At 36.3% G+C, this 23,596-nt stretch overlaps 1 protein-coding gene across 7 annotated transcripts in view; it reads left to right on the forward strand.

Annotated features, from left to right (window-relative positions):
• The window catches only part of BIRC6 (baculoviral IAP repeat containing 6), a 212,807-nt gene extending 194,919 nt beyond the window's left edge, over positions 1-17,888 (forward strand). For all 7 annotated transcript variants that reach the window (XM_055539753.1, XM_055539755.1, XM_055539754.1 and 4 more), the window contains 5 exons: positions 943-1,104; positions 3,097-3,174; positions 10,957-11,145; positions 13,434-13,568; positions 16,761-17,888. In XM_055539753.1, coding sequence (XP_055395728.1) covers positions 943-1,104; positions 3,097-3,174; positions 10,957-11,145; positions 13,434-13,568; positions 16,761-16,940 — 744 coding nt within the window. In that variant the 3' untranslated portion in view covers positions 16,941-17,888. The remainder of the gene's footprint in view (positions 1-942; positions 1,105-3,096; positions 3,175-10,956; positions 11,146-13,433; positions 13,569-16,760) is intronic.
• The last annotated feature ends 5,708 nt before the right edge of the window (positions 17,889-23,596 follow it).

Genomic DNA, 23,596 nt, shown 5'->3' on the forward strand with positions numbered 1-23,596 from the left:
TGTAGTACCACTTGCCTCCATGCATAGCTGTTCAGGACCCGAGGCTTTGCTGCTTGCGTCTTGTACACTAAATATCTATTGATTCAAATATAATTCATTGAATAATTCTGATAGTCACTGTTGGGTTTTTTGGACTACCAACAACCCTAAGGGAAGGCTTCCCAAGTGGCACAGTGGTAAAGAACCTGCCTGCCAATGCAGGAGATGTGGATTCAGTCCCTGGATCGGGCAGATCCCCTGGAGAAGGAAATGGCAGCCCACTCCGTATTCTTCCCTAGAAAATCCCATGGACAGAGGAACCTGACAGGCTATAGTCCATGGGCTTGCAAAGAGTCAGACATGACTGAGCGCGTGCATGTGCGCGCGCACACACACACACACACACACACACACACACGCACACAGCCCTAAGGGACACACCTGCTCTTCTCTCAGAACCTTTTGGTCATTAGTTGTTACATGAGAATTTTATTTGTGTTACCTATTTGTCTCATTATCCCAGAAGATAATATTTAAAAGTAAGTTATTTCTTAAAACATTAACTTGACAATTTGAAACCAAAAGTTACTCTTATACCTTTGAGATAATAATGATGTATTAGAGTCTCAAATTGTTGACAGTACTGTAGAGATCATGAAGGAAAGCACTTAGGAAAAAACGTAACTTAATATTTTAAAAGGTATTTGCTGTTGGGTAAGCTTTCCTGTTGGCAGTTGGGCATTTCTCTTTTAAAAGCCCGTTTTCACCAAAACAAAATCACTTTAATCGTAATTTAAAACCGTTTCCTATTCCTGTGTATGTTTTTAACTTTTACTTTATTTTTAGCACATTTTGATTGAGATGTATATAGGATGTAAGAAGATTATTATTTTGCGTTGTTTTTTTCAACCACAGTGTTCAAAAATAGTAACATAGGCTTTTGTATTCGTATGTGCATACTAGGTCCTGATAACTGGTCCTGCAGACACTCCTTATGCAAATGGCTGCTTTGAGTTTGATGTATATTTTCCTCAAGATTATCCCAGTTCACCCCCTCTTGTGAATCTAGAGACGACTGGTGGTCATAGTGTGCGATTCAATCCAAACCTTTATAATGATGGCAAGGTAATGTAATTGAAGTCCTTTGTTTTTAATGCCAAAGTATTGTAACCCAAAGGTTCTTTGTAATTTGAACTGAAATTTTGTTTTACTTACCTTCTTTTCAAAATACATGAGTTTCTTCATGTTTCTGTTCCCTGTAATCAAAAATCAGCCTCAGGATTGAGAGAGGAAGAACCTGACAGGGCAGAAACACAATGGTGTTACAAACCACTTACAGTTTTAAGGAGTTACTGTGAGGGACTAACTTACTCCACATCCTTGGTCAGTTGAGTGCTGTCTCCACTCAGAAAGTAGTAGCGCCAGTGTCTGTCTTTGCCACTCGCCTTTCTTTACTTTCCGTATTGTTGGTTCCAGTTACCTTTTCACAAGTGCCTAAAGATACTATCCATGTTTTCTGATACGTACCATTAAGTCTGATTTGTGTTAAATTTTTTATATTTTCTTATAAATAGAAAAAGTGATTCCTATCCCTGCCCCCCAAAAATGCATAATAAAAATATAAATGAGGTATAATAAAAATAATTTCATATGACAATAAACCTTAAAAATGAGATTTAAAAGAACAATCACTTTTCAAAGGAACTTTGGTTTGATGAAATTTCGGTAGTAAATTCTATACTGAGTGTATTCAATGTTTCAAAATTACTCAAAGGTCAGAAGAAATTTCTCAACTTCACAAGTAGACAACAACCTCTTTGCTGATGTGAGAACAGCAGATGTGTGGAGTTGAGCCTGTTTATTAGAGATGGCCCAAGTTTTCCCTTGGTTTTGCCTTCCTATTTTTAAAAGGTGCAGCTTATCTCACATCTGTGCTTACAAGTTATCATTTTGTATTCACCATATGCTCAAATCACAAAGTTGGGATTCATTTTCTGGTTTTATTATAGGATACTTAACCAGAGGTCGACCTTACTTTGAGAAAGCAAAGAACAAGTCTTTTATAACTGAGCAAAGTAGATGAAATAGCAATGTTGACTTTATTCAAGGGAGAGATTGGAACTTAATAAAGTTTAAATGTAAATGTTAAGAATTATTTAAGAAATTATTAATACTTCCTTAAGAATTACTAGTATAGGTAACAGGTTAAGGACTTAAGATTCCAGGTGGCGTGATATGTCTGATGGTGCTTTAAATGATAATTCACAAAGCTGTTCATATGCACATCCTTTAAAATTATTAGTGAATTTACTAAATGAATTAATGTATTTTGCATTGTTATTCTCACAGAGCATTGAAAGAATACCAAGGAGATGGATTTCTGCTTTTTTAAAGACTGCTTCTACTCCAAATTTGTTGCCCATTACATAAAATTGTTAGTTTACAAGTACAGATAACATGTCCCAGGTTCTCTTTCTCCTCGAGTAAATGTTGGCCTGTGTTTGGCGGATGCTTTGAGTTCATTCTTGCCCTATGAGTGAACAAGTAACTAGTGTCTTCAAGTTTGTTCTGAGGCACTCTGGGGATCCTCAAGATCATTTCAAGGCATCTTCAGGGTCCTCCCTTTTCCTACTTCATGCTTGTGTAAGGCCAGATTTTAGTCATGCATTTCAACCAAAACTATATATTACAACAAATGGAATGTAGAGGCAGATTTAAGTCAATATCTTTTTTATTAAGCTATATCCCGTTTCAAAATTTTTAAAGAGATTTTCTTAAATATAAAATAATACCACTTTTCCTCACGAAGAATTTTGTTGTTAATGATGTTGTTTGGAAAAGAGTCTTCATTAAAAAAATATGTTACTTGTATTAATCTATGATAGCTGCTAAATCATTTTTCATTAATGAAGAAATTGTAGTGCCACATAAATTTAGATCACATCTGAAGATACAAATTTGTTTTAACAGACTTCTAACCTTAGGGTTTTGTTGGGGGCCATAAAACTCAGATACTTGGACATAATAACATTTCAATTTTATTCCTAGTTCTGGGTGTTTACTTTTAAAAAGCACTCCTTTCAACTCTGTTTATAACTTTCCCCTCTTCTTTCTCAGGTTTGTTTAAGCATCTTAAATACATGGCATGGAAGACCAGAAGAGAAGTGGAATCCTCAGACCTCAAGCTTTTTGCAAGTAAACAAATTTCTCTTACAGTTTCACCTAGAAAATAAAGAACCATATATGTTTAAGAACATTTTTTTTAGTGACCAAGAATAAACCATAAAAAATAAAAATGTAGATTGATAGAAAGTACATATGAAATAGCTTATAGGTAAGCAATTAGTACAATGGAATTATATCTCATTTGGAGTTGAGATTCTTAAGTTAGGACATTAAAAATTTCTTTTTGTCAAAATTCCCTGTTAAAAAAATCCCTGACTTGCCTTAAAGTACACTCAGGTGCAACAGGATCAGATAAGTCAGATTAGCTCTTCCATCTCCCAGTCAGTCCCTACTGGTTCAAACTCAGGTGAGTAGAATTTAATAACTACTAGTATTATGTAGGAGAAGGCAATGACACCCCACTCCAGTACTCTTGCCTGGAAAATCCCTTGGACGGAGGAGCCTGGTGGGCTGCAGTCCATGAGGTCGCTAAGAGTCGGACACGAATGAGCGACTTCCCTTTCACTTTTCACTTTCATGCATTGGAGAAGGAAATGGCAACCCACTCCAGTTTTCTTGCCTGGAGAATCCCAGGGACGGGGGAGCCTAGTGGGCTGCCGTCTCTGGGGTCGCACAGAGTCGGACATGACTGAAGCGACTTAGCAGCAGCAGCAGTATTATATATCTCTCCACCCATGATATGATTCTTCTATAATCTAGTTAATAATGGGACTCATCTGAGATTTAGAAGTACTGTCCAGGAATTCATAAATCTTGAGATTTGCCATTCTTATTTTGCAGAGCACTTAACACATGCATTTCATAGCCTTGAAATTTTTTAAGTTAACTTTCACAAGCCATTGGACTACATAAAATAAAATGTTCTATATTAAAACTATCCGAACAAATCTTTTTTGGCCAGTGCTTCATCTTAATAGTTCAGAATTCCCACAAAAAGACAGACATGTTAATGATAGGAATTAACTGTGTTGCTTGGTCCTTAAGGTAACAGAAACAAATTGCTGTTGCTACATAATAAACTCCACATTTACAGTTTAGTGTTTATTTTAAGAAAGACAACCATAAATTATCCCCAGGTAAGCCTATTAAAGTTGACCTACCTTGAAAGGATTCTTTTCCTAATTCTTATTTTGTATTCAATAAAAGAGATAGGAAAGATCATTCTTTAGGATGTGACTCTTAGATTTTCTGAAAAGACCTTGCAGCATTCCCATGAATTAAAGAAATGGTACTGTAATATAAGTTTTTTTCCTTTTTCTAATTTGGAGATCCAAGAAAAAAAGAGATTACATGATTCATTCAAAGTAACTAAAATTAATAGAATATTTCTCCAGGTACCTGCTTCTTCATTTTAGAAGTGATTATGTAGGGGGAGGTATAAATTAGGAGTTTGGGATTAGCAGCTACAAACTACTGTATATAAAATAGCTAAGCACCAGGCTCCCACTGCATAGTACAGGGATCTGTATTCATTATCTTGTAGTAACCTATAATGGGAAAGAATATGAAAGTGAATATATATATATTCACTTTTGCTGTATACCAGAAACTAACACAACATAGTAAATCAACAGAACTTCAGTTAAAAAAGATAAAAAGTAATATGTTCAAAAACTTTAAAATATTTTCCTATATGTATGTTACTCTTGTCAACAGAAGCTGTTTTTATGATGAGTTTACTCTGAAAGGAAACTAAGACACAGCCTATTTTTCATGGAGTAAGTTAGACTTATACCTGAGAATTGGAATCAATTTTTTGTTGAGTTTATGTAGTTTCAAAAAATAAATTTACAATTAATCTTCAGGTTTTTTTAGTCTAAAATTGTATTTGCTGGGACTTCCCTGGCAGTCCAGAGGTTAACATATGGTTGCAGTGCTGGGAGCGCAGGCTCCATCCCTGGCTGGGGGACTGCAGTCACACAGGCCATGGGACATGGCCCAAAAGAAAAGAAAAAAATTGTATTTCCTTTTAACTTTTTTATTGCCTGTATGTCAAATATATACCAAAAATCCTGGGAGATAATGAAGCTTACTTGGAAGCATTTAAATTTTACAACTTTGGAAACTTGCTACCCTCACATAAATTAGTATCTCTTCTGTGTTTTCCCTTTAGAGCTTTTTGTCATATACATAGTTCACATAGTTATAATTAACATAGTAGATAATTATTTGTGTACCTCTGTGTTCACTTAACATTAGAGCATATCCATTTTTATAGCTTATATTTTTATAATTTCTAATTGCTGTGTAATAATCTTTTGCGTTCTTATATAATTGAACTATTTCTCCATTTTTTACTAACTTTCACTTTCATTATTTCCATTTAATGGATAATACCATTATTGTATCACTTACCCTATACTTTAGATGGCTTACTAAATATTGATTTCCAGATCTGTGACAAAATTGACTTGAGCAAGAGCAAGAGAGGCTATACATTTTTTGTGACAAGAGTAAATAGCCTTGTCTTCTCCAGACCTTAGGGGAACTTTCAGTCTTTCCCCATTGAGTGTGATCATAGCTGTGGGTTTTTCATAAATTTCCTTCATCATGTTGAGGACATTCCCTTCTACTCCTATTGCCTTGAGTATTTTTATCATGAACAGATGCTGGATTTTGTCAAATGCTTTTTTTGTATCTTTTGAAATGATTGTGTTATTTTTATTTTTTATTCTATTAAATGATGTATTTTTTTTTTTTCTTTCTAATGAATCAATCTTGCTTTCCTGGGATAAAGCTTAGTTAGTTGGTCATCATGTGTGATTCTTTTTGTATGTTCAGTTCAGTTCAGTTGCTCAGTTGTGTCCGACTCTGCGACCCCATGAACCGCAGCACGCCAGGCCTCCCTGTCCATCACCAACTCCCGGAGTCTACCCAAACCCATGTCCATTGAGTCGGTGATGCCATCCAACCATCTCAGCCTCTGTTGTCCCCTTCTCCTCCTGCCCTCAATCTTTCCCAGCATCAGCGTCTTTTCCAAGGAGTCAGCTCTCCGCATCAGGTGGACAAAGTATTGGAGTTTCAGCTTCAACATCAGTCCTTCCAGTGAACACCCAGGACTGATCTCCTTTAGGATGGACTGGTTGGATCTCCTTGCAGTCCAAGGGACTCTTCAAGAGTCTTCTCCAACACCACAGTTCAAAAGCATCAATTCTTCAGCGCTCAGCTTTCTTTATAGTCCAACTCTCACATCCATACATGACCACCGGAAAAACCATAGCCTTGACTAGACGGATCTTTGTTGACAAAGTAATGTCTCTGCTTTTTAATATGCTGTCTAGGTTGGTCATAACTTTCCTTCCAAGGAGCAAGCGTCTTTTAATTTTGTATATAATTGGACTCGATTCACTAGTTTTTTTTCCTTTTCTTTCTGTCTGTGTCAGGCAGCTTGTGGGATCTTAGATCCCCTACCAGGTATTGAACCTCGACCCAGGCATTGAAGGCGCTGGTCCTAAGCACTGAATTGCCAGGGAAAGTCCCAGTTTGCTAGCATTTTGCTTGAGGTTTTTTGTACCCATATTTCTAAGAAACATTGGTTTGTAGGGTTTTTTTATGTGTGTGATACTGCTTTATAAACTAGAAATAAATGCTTCTAGGCAGGAATGCCGTGCCCCTTGTTCTCTGTTAGAAACTTTCTTCAGAAGCAGACTACAGAGCCTAAGGAAAAAGTAATTTCTTTTTATTTAGATTTTGGGACCCACAATTACTGTTTTACTCTTTTGTTTGTACCCATAAGATAAAAGTACTTTTGCCAGATTAAAAATCATCCACAAAAACTTCTGAAGGTTATATGCAATTTAAAAGATTTCCAAAATATTTGGAACAGTGACAAACAGTATTAGAATTGCTTAGTTTCATTGTAATGAGATTCTTAAAAGAATATTTATTTGTGTAAAAATATAAAATTTTGTAGTGTTATGTCATAGGTTTCATATCCAGCAGTAACCTAGTAATAGTCTTGATTATTTGCATAATTTAAGGTCAAAAGTCATATCATTCATTAGAACTATCATCAAGAATTGCTGCATTTTGTCAATAACACCAAATTTTACATTTGCTTATGTGATTGGTTTTTAATGTTGCTATAACATATCTAAAATATATATTAATGTCTTATAAATAATTTGTTACAGTTAGATGTTAATAAAGATGTCGTGCAAGAGTAAACATACTTAATGTCACATAATCAACCATTCATAAACCTATGTATAATATGATAATGTATAAATTCCAACATTTTTCTTAAAATTGAAAGTTTTGGAAATCACCCATTGATTCTAGTCCTACCAAGTAGCAGCATAATTTTCCATTGAGGAGGGTACTTGCTATTTTGAAAACCTAAAGCATTTTAACTAAGACTTGTTTCTTTCCATTATCCTAAATATGTTATTTCGTATACTATAGTTTCTTGTTACAGATTAATATTTTGGATTGTATAGTCTGTACTTTGCTGTGTTTGAAATATCTGTAATAATTTTTTTTAATGTAACAGACTAAGTCAAATAATTAAATCTTCTGACATGATATAATTTGAAAATAAAGGCATTGATAGAAGACAAGATTGCTGACTAGTTGATGGCCTAATTGCAGATGTTACAGCAAGGTTAAAATTTTTGCTTGACACAGTTAATGAAAGGAAGCACTTATATGATTCTTGATTTAGTCAGCCTCTGAATAAGTTATAATGCAATTTTGTGGATACTAACATAAAGCTAAAGAGGAGAGGGACAGTAAATTCAGCCTATGAATAAAAGTTTTTTTTTTTACTCTTCATGAAAATATCAGAGGACTGACTAAAAATCAGTGAACTTACACTATGGAATGAAAATATATTGTTTATTACTACATTAACTTTAGTATAATTTATGTACATAATATGGTATCTAGTAGATGTTTTTCTGCTAATTAATGACTCATTCTGAGAAAGCACTTTACCAGATATAGCTATGATGAATATTGGGGTTTTTTGGGTTTGTTTATTTTTTGGTTTAATCCAGGAAGCTCTTAAGTTTTGTTGATCAAAATGGAGCTCATGCTGACTCCTGTTTGCATACCCATAAGTTAAAATATGGGTAAAACTAAGTTTTTCTTAGTTTCAGAAAACTAAGATTATGGCATCTGGTCCCATCACTTCATGGCAAATAGATGGGGAAACAGTGTCAGACTTTTATTTTTTTGGGCTCCAAAATCACTGCAGATGCTGATTTGCAGACATGAAATTAAAAGACGCTTACTCCTTGGAAGGAAAGTTATGACCAACCTAGATAGCATATTGAAAAGCAGAGACATTACTTTGCCAACAAAGGTCCATCTAGCCAAGGCTATGGTTTTCCCAGTAGTCATGTATGGATGTGAGAGTTGAACTGTGAAGAAAGCTGAGCGCCGAAGAATTGATGCTTTTGAACTGTGGTGTCGGAGAAGACTCTTGAGAGTCCCTTGGACTGCAAGGAGATCCAACCAGTCTGTTCTGAAGGAGATCAGCCCTTGGTGTTCTTTGGAAGGACTGATGCTAAAGCTGAAACTTCAATACTTTGGCCACCTCATGCGAAGAGTTGACTCATTGGAAAAGACTCTGATGCTGGGAGGGATTGGGGGCAGGAGGAGAAGGGGACAACAGAGGATGTAATGGCTGGATGGCATCACCAACTCGATGGACAAGAGTTTGGTGAACTCCGGGAGTTGGTGATGGACAGGGAGGCCTGGCATGCTGCAATTCATGGGGTCGCAAAGAGTTGGACACGACTGAGCGACTGAACTGAACTGAAGTTAAAATATATTGTTTTTAGAGTAAGAGTGATTTTGTTTTCTGTTTTGCTGTCTTCTGGATGCATGGTGTCATTTTTACTCCAAGAAAGAATAGCTATTGTATATTAATTACACTTACTTGTGAGTCCTACTGTTTTACACCCCTCGATACCTTATTTAGTTCTCACAGTTGTAGGTATGGTTTCTATTTTACAGATGACCAAAATAAGGATTCTGAGGGGATGAAGTTATTCTGCCTGTCTTGGTCTCTCTCACTTCATAACATAGTGTTTCTCAGAGTTAGAGAAATCATTAATTTCAAATATTGAAAATCAAACCCTTTTAAAAAAGAGAAATTCTTCTTCTCAAGCATTTATTTACTGTTTTTTCATGGGAGTGCTTTTTGGGCTACAGTAAAGTGTGCTGTGAAATAAAATGAGTAAATCTGTCAGATAATTCAAGACTCCAGAAATTCCATAAAACGAATATTTTGACTCCTAAATAGCTTGGTTCACTGAAGAAAAATGAAGCAGCATGTATGTAATCTCCTAAAAGATATATATTAAAAAACATGAATAGAAGATGCCCATTAAAAGTAGATAATGTCACCCAGTGATAAAAGACCACATGTTATCAATTACTCTTTGAATTTAATTCCAGAAATACTGATCTCTGCTAATGTGTTATAAAATGCAAATGTTATAATTCAGTTTTTTAGCAGAAAATGTTATACTCAAATTTATATCTCTAGTTTTATATCTCTAGTTTTCTTTGTTCTATACACAAAACATCTATTTTTTTCCTTTATATAGTTTAGCTGTTTTAAAAAACCAAATGTGGTATGAATCTGAAGTAGTTTATAAATTGTTTGAATCTCCAGCTCCCTGAGTTTATAAAACCATATTTTGCCTCAAAGAACGTGAGGTTAAGTAAGTAACTGAATCCTATGTTACAAAATTTCTTTCTCTGCTTTTGTAGAAAATAAGGATATACCCTACTTATATAAGAGGAAGGTTATTTAAAAGGGAAGAGGAAAGGAAATAATAAATATTCCCTGGAAGATTATTTCAGAAGTATCAGATTTGAGTGGAGGGGAAGTATATAGCCAAGGGAAATCACTTTCCTTCAGTATTATATTTAGTTTCAGTAAGTTTAAAAATTATTAGATCTTTGCCTCGAAATTAATACAGTTAAATTTTTTTCTCTAGTTGACCTTGACCTCAATAACGTGGTTACCTCAGGTCATATTTCACCTTATTTATTCATAGGTCATACATTTCAGGTTCAAGTTTCTAATTTTTAACAGTTTTTAAGAATATCCCTTTTCTAAGGTGCATATTCTTGACTTTGCTTAATCATCTTTCCTAATCAAAATGTTGTTAATCCTTTTTAATTTATGAAGTGGGCAGATTGTAGCTAATATTTTCCTGCCTTCAAAGATTTCATATTAGCTAGTTATATATTAGCAAGCAGTACTGTATTAATAAGAATGACCTCTCAGTATTGATTATATCTAGAAAAACAAACCTGGTGTATAAGTAGGGGATCAGAGGTGGTCTTAGAACCATACCGTCTTGCCAGTGAAGGGTTTAGTAAGAAGATTTTTGTGATACTGTGAGTCAATTTTCCTTGGAATTGAAGTAGAGACTGCCTCATGTAGTTTTCCTTACGAGTGAGTATTATTAAGAGTACATAGTAGCGTCATGCTCTTTAAGGACAATTTGACCAAAATGATGTCTAACTTGATGTGAGATGTTTATAAGCAAATGTTTTTTCAGGAGTTTTAGGAAATAGGATATTCAAATCTATTTTTCTTTTTCAAGGATTCAAGAATGTAAAACATATGATATATAAACATTATATAAGATTCTGTTGTACCTTTGCTTTAATGAAGTATTTCAGTGTCAGTTATTAATATCGACTTCATGGCAATAAAATCATGTGGAAGCATTTACTCAAAGGGACTCCTAGTTGATTAAGGAAGGTATTAGTTCACCGGCAGTAAAATGTCCTGTCGTAACTGGTTTTTGTTTCTTTGTTTGTCAGGTGTTGGTGTCTGTTCAGTCCCTTATATTAGTAGCGGAGCCTTATTTTAATGAACCAGGATATGAACGGTCTAGAGGCACTCCCAGTGGCACACAGAGTTCTCGAGAATATGATGGAAACATTCGACAAGCAACGGTTAAGTGGGCAATGCTAGAACAAATCAGAAACCCTTCACCATGTTTTAAAGAAGTATGTTTAATAAAATTAATGAAATACTTTTTTAAAGACACTATATAATATAGTTTATTAGTATTATACTTGCATTTATATTTAGTGTATCTGTGCTGTATTTACTATTGTCTTTAATCATTAAAAATCAGTAGTAGTATATAGTACAGATGAATTTTTTAAACCATTACTTCCTAAAAGACATCTGACTATGTTTTTGGACAGTAAGAGGTTAAGATATTTTTCTTGGAAAAGGAGATGGCAACCCATTCCTGTATTCTTGCCTGGGAAATCCCATGGGCAGAGAAGCCTGGTGGGCTGCGGTCCATGGGGCGGCAAACAGTTGAACATGACTTAGCAGCTGAACAGCAGCGGCGGCGAGATACTTTTCTAGTTATCTTGCAGATAGAAACTTTGCCCTTATACTAATATCTGTGAGTCAACATTGTAGAAAAAGATAGTTTATTTTCTTTAGGAAAAAGTTGGATTACTTTCTGAAACCTGTCTTGATACTGTGACATGCTTTTATTCTACCACATCCTGAAGTGTGGCTCTTTTCCTGGGCTTAGTTATCTCTCTTTAGTCTGCCTGAAATATGATTATATTTTTCACGTGTCATATCAGATTACTTTATCATATCTTAACACTATAACTGTCATGAAACATTTTTGTTCTTAGATTGTACTAGAAACCACAATACTTTACAGGAAAAATTGGCATATTTACCTGACAGAAAATTGATCTTTAGTATCTTCAAAGATATTTAAAATTTTTCAAGATCCTGTAATATTTTTAAATTGATCGTTAATTTTATTAAGCAAATATTTTGTTATTACTATGTAGCTATATATACGAAGTTAACAAGTGGCATCATTGAATCTATTGAAGGAGTGTAAAAAATGTTTCTTCCTTTTGTTGTTACTAAATGAATTTGCACTTTGAATGACAAAGTTGGGTATTTTATTTTTGTAAAGGCTTGTATTCAAGGCTGTGGATAATTATTACTTTTCCTAATATTACAGGAAATACAAACATGCATTTCTTTATACTCGTAAGCATAGTGTTCTGTCCCTTTTCAACCTTGGGTTACTTATATTAAGCAACTCATTTTGCAACCAACATCTAGATATTGCACCAAGGTACTCTGAACCCAAGGAAAAACGAAAGTCAGTTCCTGCCCATGAAAAACTTAATATTCCTCCTGTTTGTATCATCAACTAATTTCTCAGTGTCCTTAAGACTCAAATAATGTATCCAGATATATAAACCACTTGACAAGTCTACTAGAGTATATAATAACCACCTCAAACCTAAACACTGTAAAACTGCACTTTGATTCTTCCTTTCGTCTTTCAGTAAAAGCACCATTTAAACCCCAGACCATAGCCACTTGTGGCTTCGTTCTTTTACTCACATACTACATTCAGTCTACCCATTGAATCTTGTTCTGTGCTTATCGTGGCTCTTCATGTTAGGTTGTTTCTTACTCATTTTGTATCCTTGTTTGCATCCAACTCAATAACTTATTGGTGTTTTACATCCATTCCCAGGCTTTCCTAATGACTTTTCCGTTGTAGGTGTTGTCTTTTCTTTAGGGGCGACAAGCTCATTGGGCAGTGTAGTAAGTAGCTCACCCACAATACAGAATAATAATTCCCAAATGACCTATTTTCTAGTTTAAATTGGTCAAAAACAGACTTTTTTACTACGTACACAGAAATTTTGCTCAGTTTTCCAAAAAGAGAAGTTCAAAAATTGAAATATAAAGTATATTTATCGCATGGAGATAAGCTTCATAAAATAAAATCTTGTTCATAAGTTAACCTGAAGACAAAATTAATAGTGCCTGTTTTAGGGCTAGGTTCTGATTTTTATGCAAATACCAGTGACTTAGAATCTCTTTACCATCCAGATGTTGTTTGAGTTCTCTTTGAAAGATAGAAATTGACAGTTTTTCTGTTTTCAGTACTTTTTCTCCTAGTTATTCATTTATTTACATTTACTTCTGATTCTGTTGTGTTCTAGATATCTTAACGTTCTCTGGATAAGATTAACTAATGAAATGTCTGAGTGGGATAGGACATTATTTTTTGCTCTAGAACCTGGCTATTTCAACACACGTCATCTGATGCCATAATCCTGATTCTTCCCCGTTATCAATAATAATGTACAGTTCACCACACTGAGTTCTCTGGAGACCAAAAAAAAAAAAAATTGCCATATCTTTTAAATTTTTGTAATGCCACACATGTTGTCTTTTAAATTCTGACTTGATCACCTTTTGTCCTCTGGCGTGGTTTATTCTTAAGGTTATACATAAACACTTTTACTTGAAAAGAGTGGAGATCATGGCCCAGTGTGAGGAGTGGATTGCTGACATCCAGCAGTACAGCAGTGACAAGCGGGTTGGCAGGACCATGTCCCACCATGCAGCAGCTCTCAAGGTGAGTGACCCTCCCTCACAGAAGCCTTGCTGGCGGCTTTAAAAGAAGAGGTATATGTTCCCTGACAGAACTGTGACCACTAGCAAGAAACAGTAAATGTATTGTTCAGAGGCTCCCCAAAAGTCTACAGAAAAGATACATTCCTTTTGACAATGAATTGACAGTTTCTAAAATTAAAAGTGAGTATAGGAAGTGAGCCAGCAGAGCTCCATAGAGTTGTATGAAGATGATGGGGAGACGCTGTGCACTCTGTTCCTCTGGGCCTCTTTCTTTGCAGGATTTTGTTACTTGGAGCAGTGAGGGAGATTGTAGAGCCCCTGACAGCTGATGGGTGTGGTAGTTAGTGTCTGTGATAAAACCTGTTTGGGGGGAAGCAAGCTGTTGATTTCAACTTTGGTGTTCACAGAATGGAAATGTAGAACATGATGGTTTGGGAGTGAGTGGATTTTTTTTTTTTTTTTGATGTGGGAATTATAGCTTCAACAGCCACTCTTTCTTCCCTGCCTTGGGATATCTGCTCGCCTCTGTTCCTTTTATCCTCCATTAATAACGGTTATCTCTACTGGCTCCTTTCCTTCTAACTTTAAAAGTATCTTCACTTAAAATGATTAGATGATGATAATGATAGGGTTTATTAGTTTTTTATTGGTGAATTTTTAAAATATTCCTGTTTTTTCAGGTTACACACAGAAATATTTATGAATGTAAAACCATGTGATATCTGAGGCTTGCTTCAAAATAAAATGAGAAAAGTGGTGGGAATATAGATGAAGGAAGACTAGCCATGAGTTGATAAGTGTTGAAGTAGACTCATGGAAGTTTTATTTTATATTCTGCCTACTTCTGTGTATATTTGAGATTTTCCATTTTATATAAAAACCTTTAAAAAGAAAACTGTTTCTTAACATCTGCATCTTCCTAAGATAGTTTTCACTTGCCCCATTTATAAAAATGTTTTTGCCTTTTTACTACCAAACTAGAGCTGTTAATACTTTTGCCTCTGTTTTTAAATGACCCTCTCACTAAAGAGCGTTTTGCAGTTGAATTTCCATTCTGTGAAAGTTATCAACTCTGTGCTTGTCAAAGCCAGTGACCCTGGCTTCCTGTCTACAGCCCTCATCCCCGCTTCAGGCTTTTACAGATGTTGCTTTTTACCTGCTGTGCTGGCTCACTTCCATTCAGTTTTCATCTTAAATTTCACTTCATGGAACCTGCCTTGACTTTTAAATTGGATGATTTCGGTATAATCTCTTGTAACACCATACCTACCTATTAAAAACACTCATAACACTGATCTAGTGTTTGTGATTTCCCCTATACTTTTCATCTGTGGACAGTCTTTCCACTTGTTTTTTCTAGTGCAAACTTTTAAAAGTTGTCTGCTCTTAGCTTTCTCAAAGTTATATTACTGGCATATTACTTGGATATCCTGTCTTTCTGACTTTCTGTATTTACTTAATTTTAAACACTTTTCTCTGTCTTAAACTCTTCACATTACATTTGTGCCCCCTTCGTCTAGTACACCTATCTGTTCAGTGCTGGGTCCTGTCGGTGCTGCCTTCATATAGAAATTTCTCTCCCCCTTTTTCTCTTCAGTGCTCAGAGCTCAGTCTTCCTCTCCTCTCATTCCCACCCGTAACAGTTTTTTCTGTAGCACATAACCAGGTCGATATCTTCCCAAGTGTGTTTAGATATGTCTTTCCCTGACACAGAAACTCAATGGCTAAATTCCAGCCATTGAGCTTTGGCTTTGTTGCTTTGGCTAAATTCCAGCCAAAGCAACTTTGGCTTTGTTGCTTCAGTTGGTATCTTGCTTTTATCTCAGATTCTCATTGTCTTTTGTTTCTGTGTCATCCTGATTTAAAAATCTCTATCTCTGAATCAGCCTACATTTTCATCATCTGAGATATACTTTTGCTGCTGAATGCTAATTGAGAAAAGTACGCAGCTATTCTGTTTAATTTCACAATAAAGGCATAGTATTCCCACCTTAACTGGGCCTCAATTGTCAATAATAATAATAATTGTCAATTTTGTTTTTTATTCTTTAGTTAATGTTTTCTCCTGTTGTTCACGGTAGAAGGGAAATTGGGGCTAGAAAAATTTTAAGTTGCCAGTATGTAAATATATTTTGAAGCCTTACAAATGGCTACAAATGTATAGTTGTCTTATCTTGCTTATTTATGTAAACTTCCAGCCAAAATGTAGGCTCTTTTAAGTCAGAGATCATGTAATTGGTCCTCTGTATCCACAGGGGATTAGTTCCAAGATCCCCTGCAAATACCAAGATCCACAAATGCTCAAGTCCCTTAGAGAAAATGGCATTGTATAGTCGGTCTCTATCCAGCTGTATCTTCCTTATTTTACTCCTTGCTTTTTACATTATTACTGTTGAACACAGTGCCTTGTTCTATGAATGTTGGCTAATTTTCAGCATCAGCTATTGACATGCCTAATTTTCAAAGTCCTTAGTGTGAGATTTGAGATCCTTTGTCTCCCACTAGAAAGTTATAAATTAAAGCTTAATGTTTGTAAACAACCAACCACTCTCTATTAACATCTCTATATCCTTCCATAAATGGCAGTATAGGTAATACAAAGTTAGGTACTCTCTCTAGATCTTCTTTTTTCATTTGTTTACATTTTCAAAAATTCTGATGATGAAATTATTTCTAAGGTGTATTCCAAGCATGACATGAGATAATGAGTATGAAACATTTCAAGTGTTCTGTATAAGGCCTAGTACCTGAGAAATGCTGTTTTCATTCATTAAAATAGCAGTGGGTTTATTTTAATTTATGGACTGCTTGTCTCAAAAATATTTAAGGCAGAGGCAATGTGTATCACAAGTCAAGATATTCTCTTTAACTTGAAACTATATATTGCAAATGACTGGTGTCCTCTAAGCCATTAATAATGCAGTTTCTGTTACAGAGGTTGGGGCATTGGTAGAGTCTGTGGTCATGCTACTCAGGTACTCAGGGCTTACCAGCAACATCAGATATTTTGAGATAGAGATTTGTGCCAGTTTTGTTCACTTGCCTGTTAGAGTAGCTAGCTTAAGGAAGATCCACAATCAGTATTGGCAGACCCAATTCTTTGGATTAGTTTTAAACTCATTGCCTCCCTTCAGTGATGTTGTGCTAGTCCTAGCGTTTACAATTCTAACATCCCTCCTTCTCCCCTGCACAGCGTCACACTGCTCAGCTCCGAGAAGAGCTGCTCAAACTTCCCTGTCCTGAAGGCTTGGACCCTGATGCCGATGATTCCTCGGAGATGTGCAGTGCCACAGCTGGTGCTGAGGAGACTCTAATGCATGATCAGGTCAAACCTAGCAGCAGTAAAGAACTCCCCAGTGACTTCAAATTATGAGCTGCGTTGACATGGACATCATAGACACAAAGGCTTTGAAGCACAAGCCAAATATGTCAATATTTGTATGTAAGAAACTAATTATGTAATAGGTAATGAAACTGAAACTATACTACACCCTTAAGGAGATCCAGTTTAATTCAAGGTGATCTTTTATTTACCTGTACAAGAGTGTAAACTTTTGTGTGCTTTTATTTTTCAATTGTGAGAACCACTGATTGGTATGTTCAACAAATTTGTGTATACAAAGAAATGGAGAAATCACTGATTATAAGGGAAACTACCTTAGGAAAGAATGTTTACTGAATGTTTGTTTTCTTTTTTTACTGTAGAGTGAAGGGTTGTTAACAAAGAATATATATTGGTCATTCTTACAACTACTATTTAAAGTCAGCAACTTTTCACTGAATTTGATAGATTTTATGTTTGGCCATATCTTCATGCTCATATTTGATTTCTGAAGACCTCCTCCATACACTTCAATAAAAGTTAAATGGACATACTCCCTCTTTTTTGATTTACTGGTACATTTTTTAAATGATAAATCTGCCATAAAATGCATTATAGCTGAAGACTTGCACTTGTATGGATGAATTTATTACATTCAACGTATTTAATTTTATGCTTTCTAAAATTCTAAGATGCAGAAAAATAAATGAACATGATTTTATTCTATGCCAATATTTGGGCCTGTGAATGTATCTGTTATTTGAATTTAAGTCTATGAAAAAGAATGGTCAATTTGAAAAGTCACTCTAAACTGAATTTTCCTTAAAGGGCTCCTGTCTTCCTGGACTGTCTGGTTTTATTACTAACGTCACATGTATGTATTAAACACTGAGGCTCTGTAGAGCAGAGAGGATGGACCTCTCTGGTGCTGTACTTGCCGTATAGGCTCATTTTCATGCAAATTCTTCCTAGAGCCAAATAAATAAAGACTTAGGTGTATTAGTATGTCTTGTTTCTAAAACAGTTTGCCATGGTGTGAAATGCTGTTTCTACAAGGAATTGGACACTTTCAAGAGCTACTCATGGGAAAAGAAAGGATATATATATATATATATATATTTTTTTTTTTTTTAAGACCAGTTATCACAAAGGAAAACCTAAAATGATTCTTGACAGTGTCTATACAAAATAAACTGGCCTGTGAAAACCCTGAATCTGGAGTTGATCAGGAGGAGAAGCTGTATCCTGAACAGTGAGTTCATCTGTGAAGAAACAGGAAAAGTAGGGATTGTGATACTCGCGCAGTAAGCTCTAGAGCTCCTTAAAGTGAATGAAGTGTGTGACCAGGAAATCAGAGTTTCCAAAATACCTAACTTTAGGTCTAGTGAGTTACACCAAGCATGACAGAATCGAGTTAGTTTATGAGAAAGAAGAGTCATCAAGTTAGTTTACGAGAAAGAAGAGTCATTTAAATGTTACCTGCAGACATGCTAGCTTATATCTCAGAATAAAGTTATCAGCGACAAGTGATAAAAGGACAGTCATCAGTCCTCTACGCTTTTTTTTTTTGGTCTGTTACGGTCCTGTCAGGGATTGACAATAAAAGCTTCTATCCAAGTATTTGTTTACCTCCAATTTTGGAGTTTATTTTTGATCATTAAAATAAGTAAGTAAATAAGTGAAAGTTGCTCAGTTGTGTCCGACTCTTTGCAGCCCCATGGATTATAGCCTACCAAGCTCCTCTCCATGGAATTCTCCAGGCAAGAATACTGGAGCGGGTAGCCATTTCCTTCTCCAGGGGATCTTCCCAACCCAGGGATTGAACCCACGTCTCCCACATCACAGGTGAATTCTTTACCAGCTGAGCCACAAGGAAAGCCCAATCAAATAGGGTCATTTTCCCCATTTCACTCCATTAGTCCTCAGAAAGCTTTATAAAAGCAAACAGTGTCAGTACTATAAGTTCCAATTCATGTTTTTGCAAAAACCAAGGCCTAACATCTGAATTTGAGACTTTAGTCTATTTTGGTTCCATCTGGAATCTAGACTTTCTGCCAACAAACGTTTGAGCATTCACTTTGTAGGTTCCTGCACTTGAGGATTAAATGACAAACGTGAAAACATAATGTCAATGAAGAATGGTAAGTTCTCTGATACTCTTATTGACAGGATACTATTAGGAGCACAGAGGAGGGACGCTTAACCTCAGACAAAACGTTAATGATTTGATCATGAAGTGCTTCCTAAAAAAGATACCCTAAGTCTTAAAGAATGAGGATAAATAAGTTAGCCAGGCATAAGTTATTCCAGACACAAGGGAGCAAAAGGAGATGTTGAGTTAATGGCAGCATGTTCGATACTATTGGATTTTAAGAGGCAAAGTTGGAATTGTTAAATGGATGGTCTTGGGCTGTGGTGTGGGGAAGCTAGGAGGGATTGGGTCACAGAAGAACTTGTTTGTCCTGTTAAGGAGCTTTGACGTCCCTTTGGTGATGGAGGGCTGTCCGGTAACCTTAATTAGAGGAGCGGCCGGGTCGGATCATGTTTCAAGAAGATCATTCTGCCAGCTGTTGGGTGGCAGGGAAGTCAGTTGAGAGCCCACAGTAGAGTCCAGGTGGTAGTCATCATTGAGGACAGTGAAGGGATGGAGAGAAAGCAACAAGTGACAGAACTGGGGGAAACAGATATTTTTTGGTATGAGAATAACTTCAGGATGTTTTCAGGCTGAGGAGAAGGGTAAATGGGGAGGCCTTGGAGAAGGCTGGGGCAGATGCCAGCAGACACAGGGTGGCCTTGGTCCAAGAGCATGTGCAGAAGTCAGTAAAGCCAACTGGTCAGTTCATAAAGCTATTAACTCATGAAGTTGTGATCTTGAGAAGTAAAAAAAAAAAAACTGCTTAAGATAACATTCTAGCATTAAGATCAGCATCTCTGAAATCAAACATAGAAGGTAGTGTAAACATTTTTTCTTTGATGTCCTATAATTGTATTTGTTTAGAGTAAGATGGATGAGGTGAAACGTTTTAGGCATTGTGTCCACCTGTGGTGAAGGGTCAAGGTTTTCGGTTACCCTTCTTTCCATTGGAGACCAGTACTTTCTAAAACACAGTGAAGATGTTGCAGCATCGAACCACTGCTTACTCACTTTCTGTGCTTAGCCTGCTGCAAGTGTCCACGGTCTATGGGCTGCGACTTGAGCAGCCCTGTGCTGAATAATGCATGACAGGTGGCCCCTCGTCAGGCATTGCTAACTGCTTATTTATTCTTTAAACCAAAGCTAGTTATTTGGTAGACAGATTTCTACAGTTGCTTTTTTTTTTTTTTTTTTTACCATATTAATAGTTTTCCACAATTTAATGCAGAGTTAACAGGCTGGTATGTCCATGAGACTGGTTAGACCGAAAGATTCCAAGATAGAAACAGACAGGCCTGCTGAATCAGCCTAGAGATGGGAACAGACCAAGTTGCAGACTTTGGTGGAGCTGTGTACTCGGCTGAAGCGGCAGCCAGGAGCTACCACACCAAAGATGGTCAGAACACGGCAAGGCCTCGGGTTCATTTGGTTTGGTTTCAGTAATAGTGATAGTCATACTCCCAATGAGTGGAAAATACTGAAGGATACAAAACATGAGATTAAACACTTAATTTTCTGGTATCTTCCCTAATATTCTTATTTTTTGTACTTTTCTATATAATTGGTATATTGTATGTTCAATTTTATCACCTTTTTAACACATTACATACTTTTTATCAAAATTAATGGCTTCATAATATGGATGTACTTAGCTTCTTACTGTTGGACATTCAGGTTATTTCCGTTTTGCTAATTATAAATAATGCTCTAATGAACATAGTCTATATCTTTTATTTCCTTATGATAAAGCCTAGAATTACCAGGTCAAAAGGTTTGATATATAATGACTTACTGCTTTCCAGAGAGATTGTATTGATTCACACTTCTAGCTTCAGTTAATGTTCTCATTTGCTGGCCAGCATAGGTGATTATAAATTTTTAATCAGAATATTTACCTATCTTCATTAAACATGCTTTAGTCTGCCTTTTTTTCAACATTGTTTATGTTTATTAGCCATTTGAATTTCTGCTTTGTCAATGATCAGTTTATACCTTTTCCCCATTTTGTTATGTATTGTCTTTGGATATTTTAATATAAATGAGCTACTTGTGTGATAGAATGTTAATTTTTATCATATTTGTCTATATTTTTTCCAGATGGCCCTTTAACTTAATATTTCTCATAGAAGTTTTAAATTATCATGAAATCATCTATTGATCTCTTCCTTTGTGATTTTAATTGCTTTTTACTCTTTTTTTAAGAGCTCCCCTCTGCAAAGACAAAAGAATCATATATTTTCTAACTGGGACTGATTCTGGTGTTGGTATAAGCCTGGCTGGACATAAATTAGAATGAGCTTAAAAGCTCCCTGCTTCCCAGCATAGGAGTCCAGCAGGGTGGTAAGAGTGTAGGGGCCGCATGCTTGAGTTTTAAGGTGTACACCAGTTTGAAGGAAGGTCTTGCCTCTTTTCCTTGCTCTCAGCTTCCTATCTTCTGCTTCTTCAAACTAAAGGAGCTGTGCTGAGCCCTCTGAACTTATGCATTTCTTGGACAGAAGAGGCACCCTCTGGCCTTCTTCCCTTAGCCCCTGGATGTGATCCCATGGGCTTCACCAAAAAACGGGTTTTCTTTGCTTTCACCTATATGTGTCCCTTGGAGAAGGCAATGGCACCCCACTCCAGTACTCTTGCCTGGAAAATCCCATGGATGGAGGAGCCTGGTAGGCTGCAGTCCATGGGGTCGCTAAGAGTCAGACACGACTGAGTGACTTCACTTTGACTTTTCACTTTCATGCATTGGAGAAGTTGCAACCCACTCCAGTGTTCTTGGCTGGAGAATCCCAGGGATGGGGGAGCCTGGTGGGCTGCCATCTCTGGGGTTGCACAGAGTCGGACACGACTGAAGCGACTTAGCAGCAGCAGCACACGTGTCCCTCCTCAGGTAACACCAGCTGTAACAATCTCTTCCAGTGCAGGAAGAGATTGTGTCAGGCCACCATTTTGATGGTGAGTTAGTTTTACTCACCTGGTGCTTCTCCAGGGAGGGAATGCCTAATCCAGGGGTGTCAGCTGCAGGCTGCCCTGGGCCACTAGAAGGCCCAGGTCCTGGGATTACACCTCTGCCTGCTGGGGTTCCTAGGAGAGTGATTTGATCCTCTTCACCTCCCTGGCCTCTTCTCGTTTCCAAGGGTTAGGTCACAAGGATAGGTACCAGTCTCCCTCAAACTCGCCACCCCCACTCCCCTTCTGTTCCTTGTTACTGCTTTTCTCTAACATTTCCATGGGTTTTGTTCTTTGGTTTATCTCTTTCTCTTTTTGCCTCACAGTCTGCAAAATTGGCAAACAACCCCAGAGCACCTCCCATTTCCCTGGAGTCATTTTCATTATTTATGGGGACAAGCTGGAGCTCCTTTATCATGTTGGTGCCCCTTTTCTACAAGTGATTATTCTTGTTACCTTAGCTCTAACTGTATAAGGTTTTTTGACCAGTTGGCTCCTGTAATTTCTCTGAAGCAAAGAGCCTAAGCATTGGCTACTGAATTAAAGGATATGCTCTTTCTGGCAGTGGTTCTTCAATATGTGCTGTGTTATTGAGATAATGCCCCTAAAGCACAGATTTAACATTTTCAATATTTGTACAAAAATGAAGATTATAATTTTCTAGGAATAATCAAACTAGACTCTAACGTGCTGATAATCTTCCTGTGTTTGTCCTATATTATCTATAGAGATTTATGTATAGTCTTGGTATTCTAATATCTAAATCAGCTATAGTCTGATCCTCCATAAGAGCTACAGTACATTCTGTCTGGGAGCAAATCCTGAAATTGTAGGTGTTGTGTCCCATAGAATAAAGAAATAATTCTAATAATGATTCCAAAAAATCAGTCATAGCTTAGGACATAGGCTTATTAGAGATTCTTACTACTTGAATGCTTCTCTTAAACCAATGCGAAAGTTCATTTCCCTTCAAGCTCTTTATACCCTCAAAAACACTTTATCTTTTATTATCTTTTCCCCCCACACACTGACAATTCCTCTTTTTCTTAAGAATAGTGAACTTGCTTTCCTTTTTGCTTTTCAGCTAACTTTAAAATTGTTCACTACAAGATTTTATATTCTACAGTCGGGAATGAGGTAGATAAGGTGGCATTATATCAACAAGAATTATTGTCCCATTATTACAGACAATTCTCCCTGGGAGTTAGAGGAAGGACACAATATTGTTTGGTGCTGATATCTCTTGAAGTGGCGTCATTGGGCCGATTTTGGACACTTGTCTTTTTTTTTTTTTTAAGGCAATGTGGATGAGTGTTTCTTTGAAAGGGCCTTCTGCTTGTAATCTGTTCCATTATCTTTATATGTAGACTCACAAGTCTTAAAGAAGAAAGCCTCATTTTGTTCTTTTATACAGAGAGACAAATTATATGTATTTCTCCCTTGTTTACTTTCTGTCTGGAAGTTAATAACTATACATTGAATTTTTTTAACTGGCAATTTCATGTATTATTATTATTTTTTCATGTATTATTTCTGATTGAATTCAGTAATTCATGGTTAAGCCCATTTGTAAAAGAGGATATTAGGCTCCCTTTATCTTGGGTCTACTCTAGGATACTGGCCGAAACTTTCT

This window comes from Bubalus kerabau, chromosome 11, assembly GCF_029407905.1.
Source record: "Bubalus kerabau isolate K-KA32 ecotype Philippines breed swamp buffalo chromosome 11, PCC_UOA_SB_1v2, whole genome shotgun sequence".
NCBI lineage: Eukaryota > Metazoa > Chordata > Mammalia > Artiodactyla > Bovidae > Bubalus > Bubalus kerabau.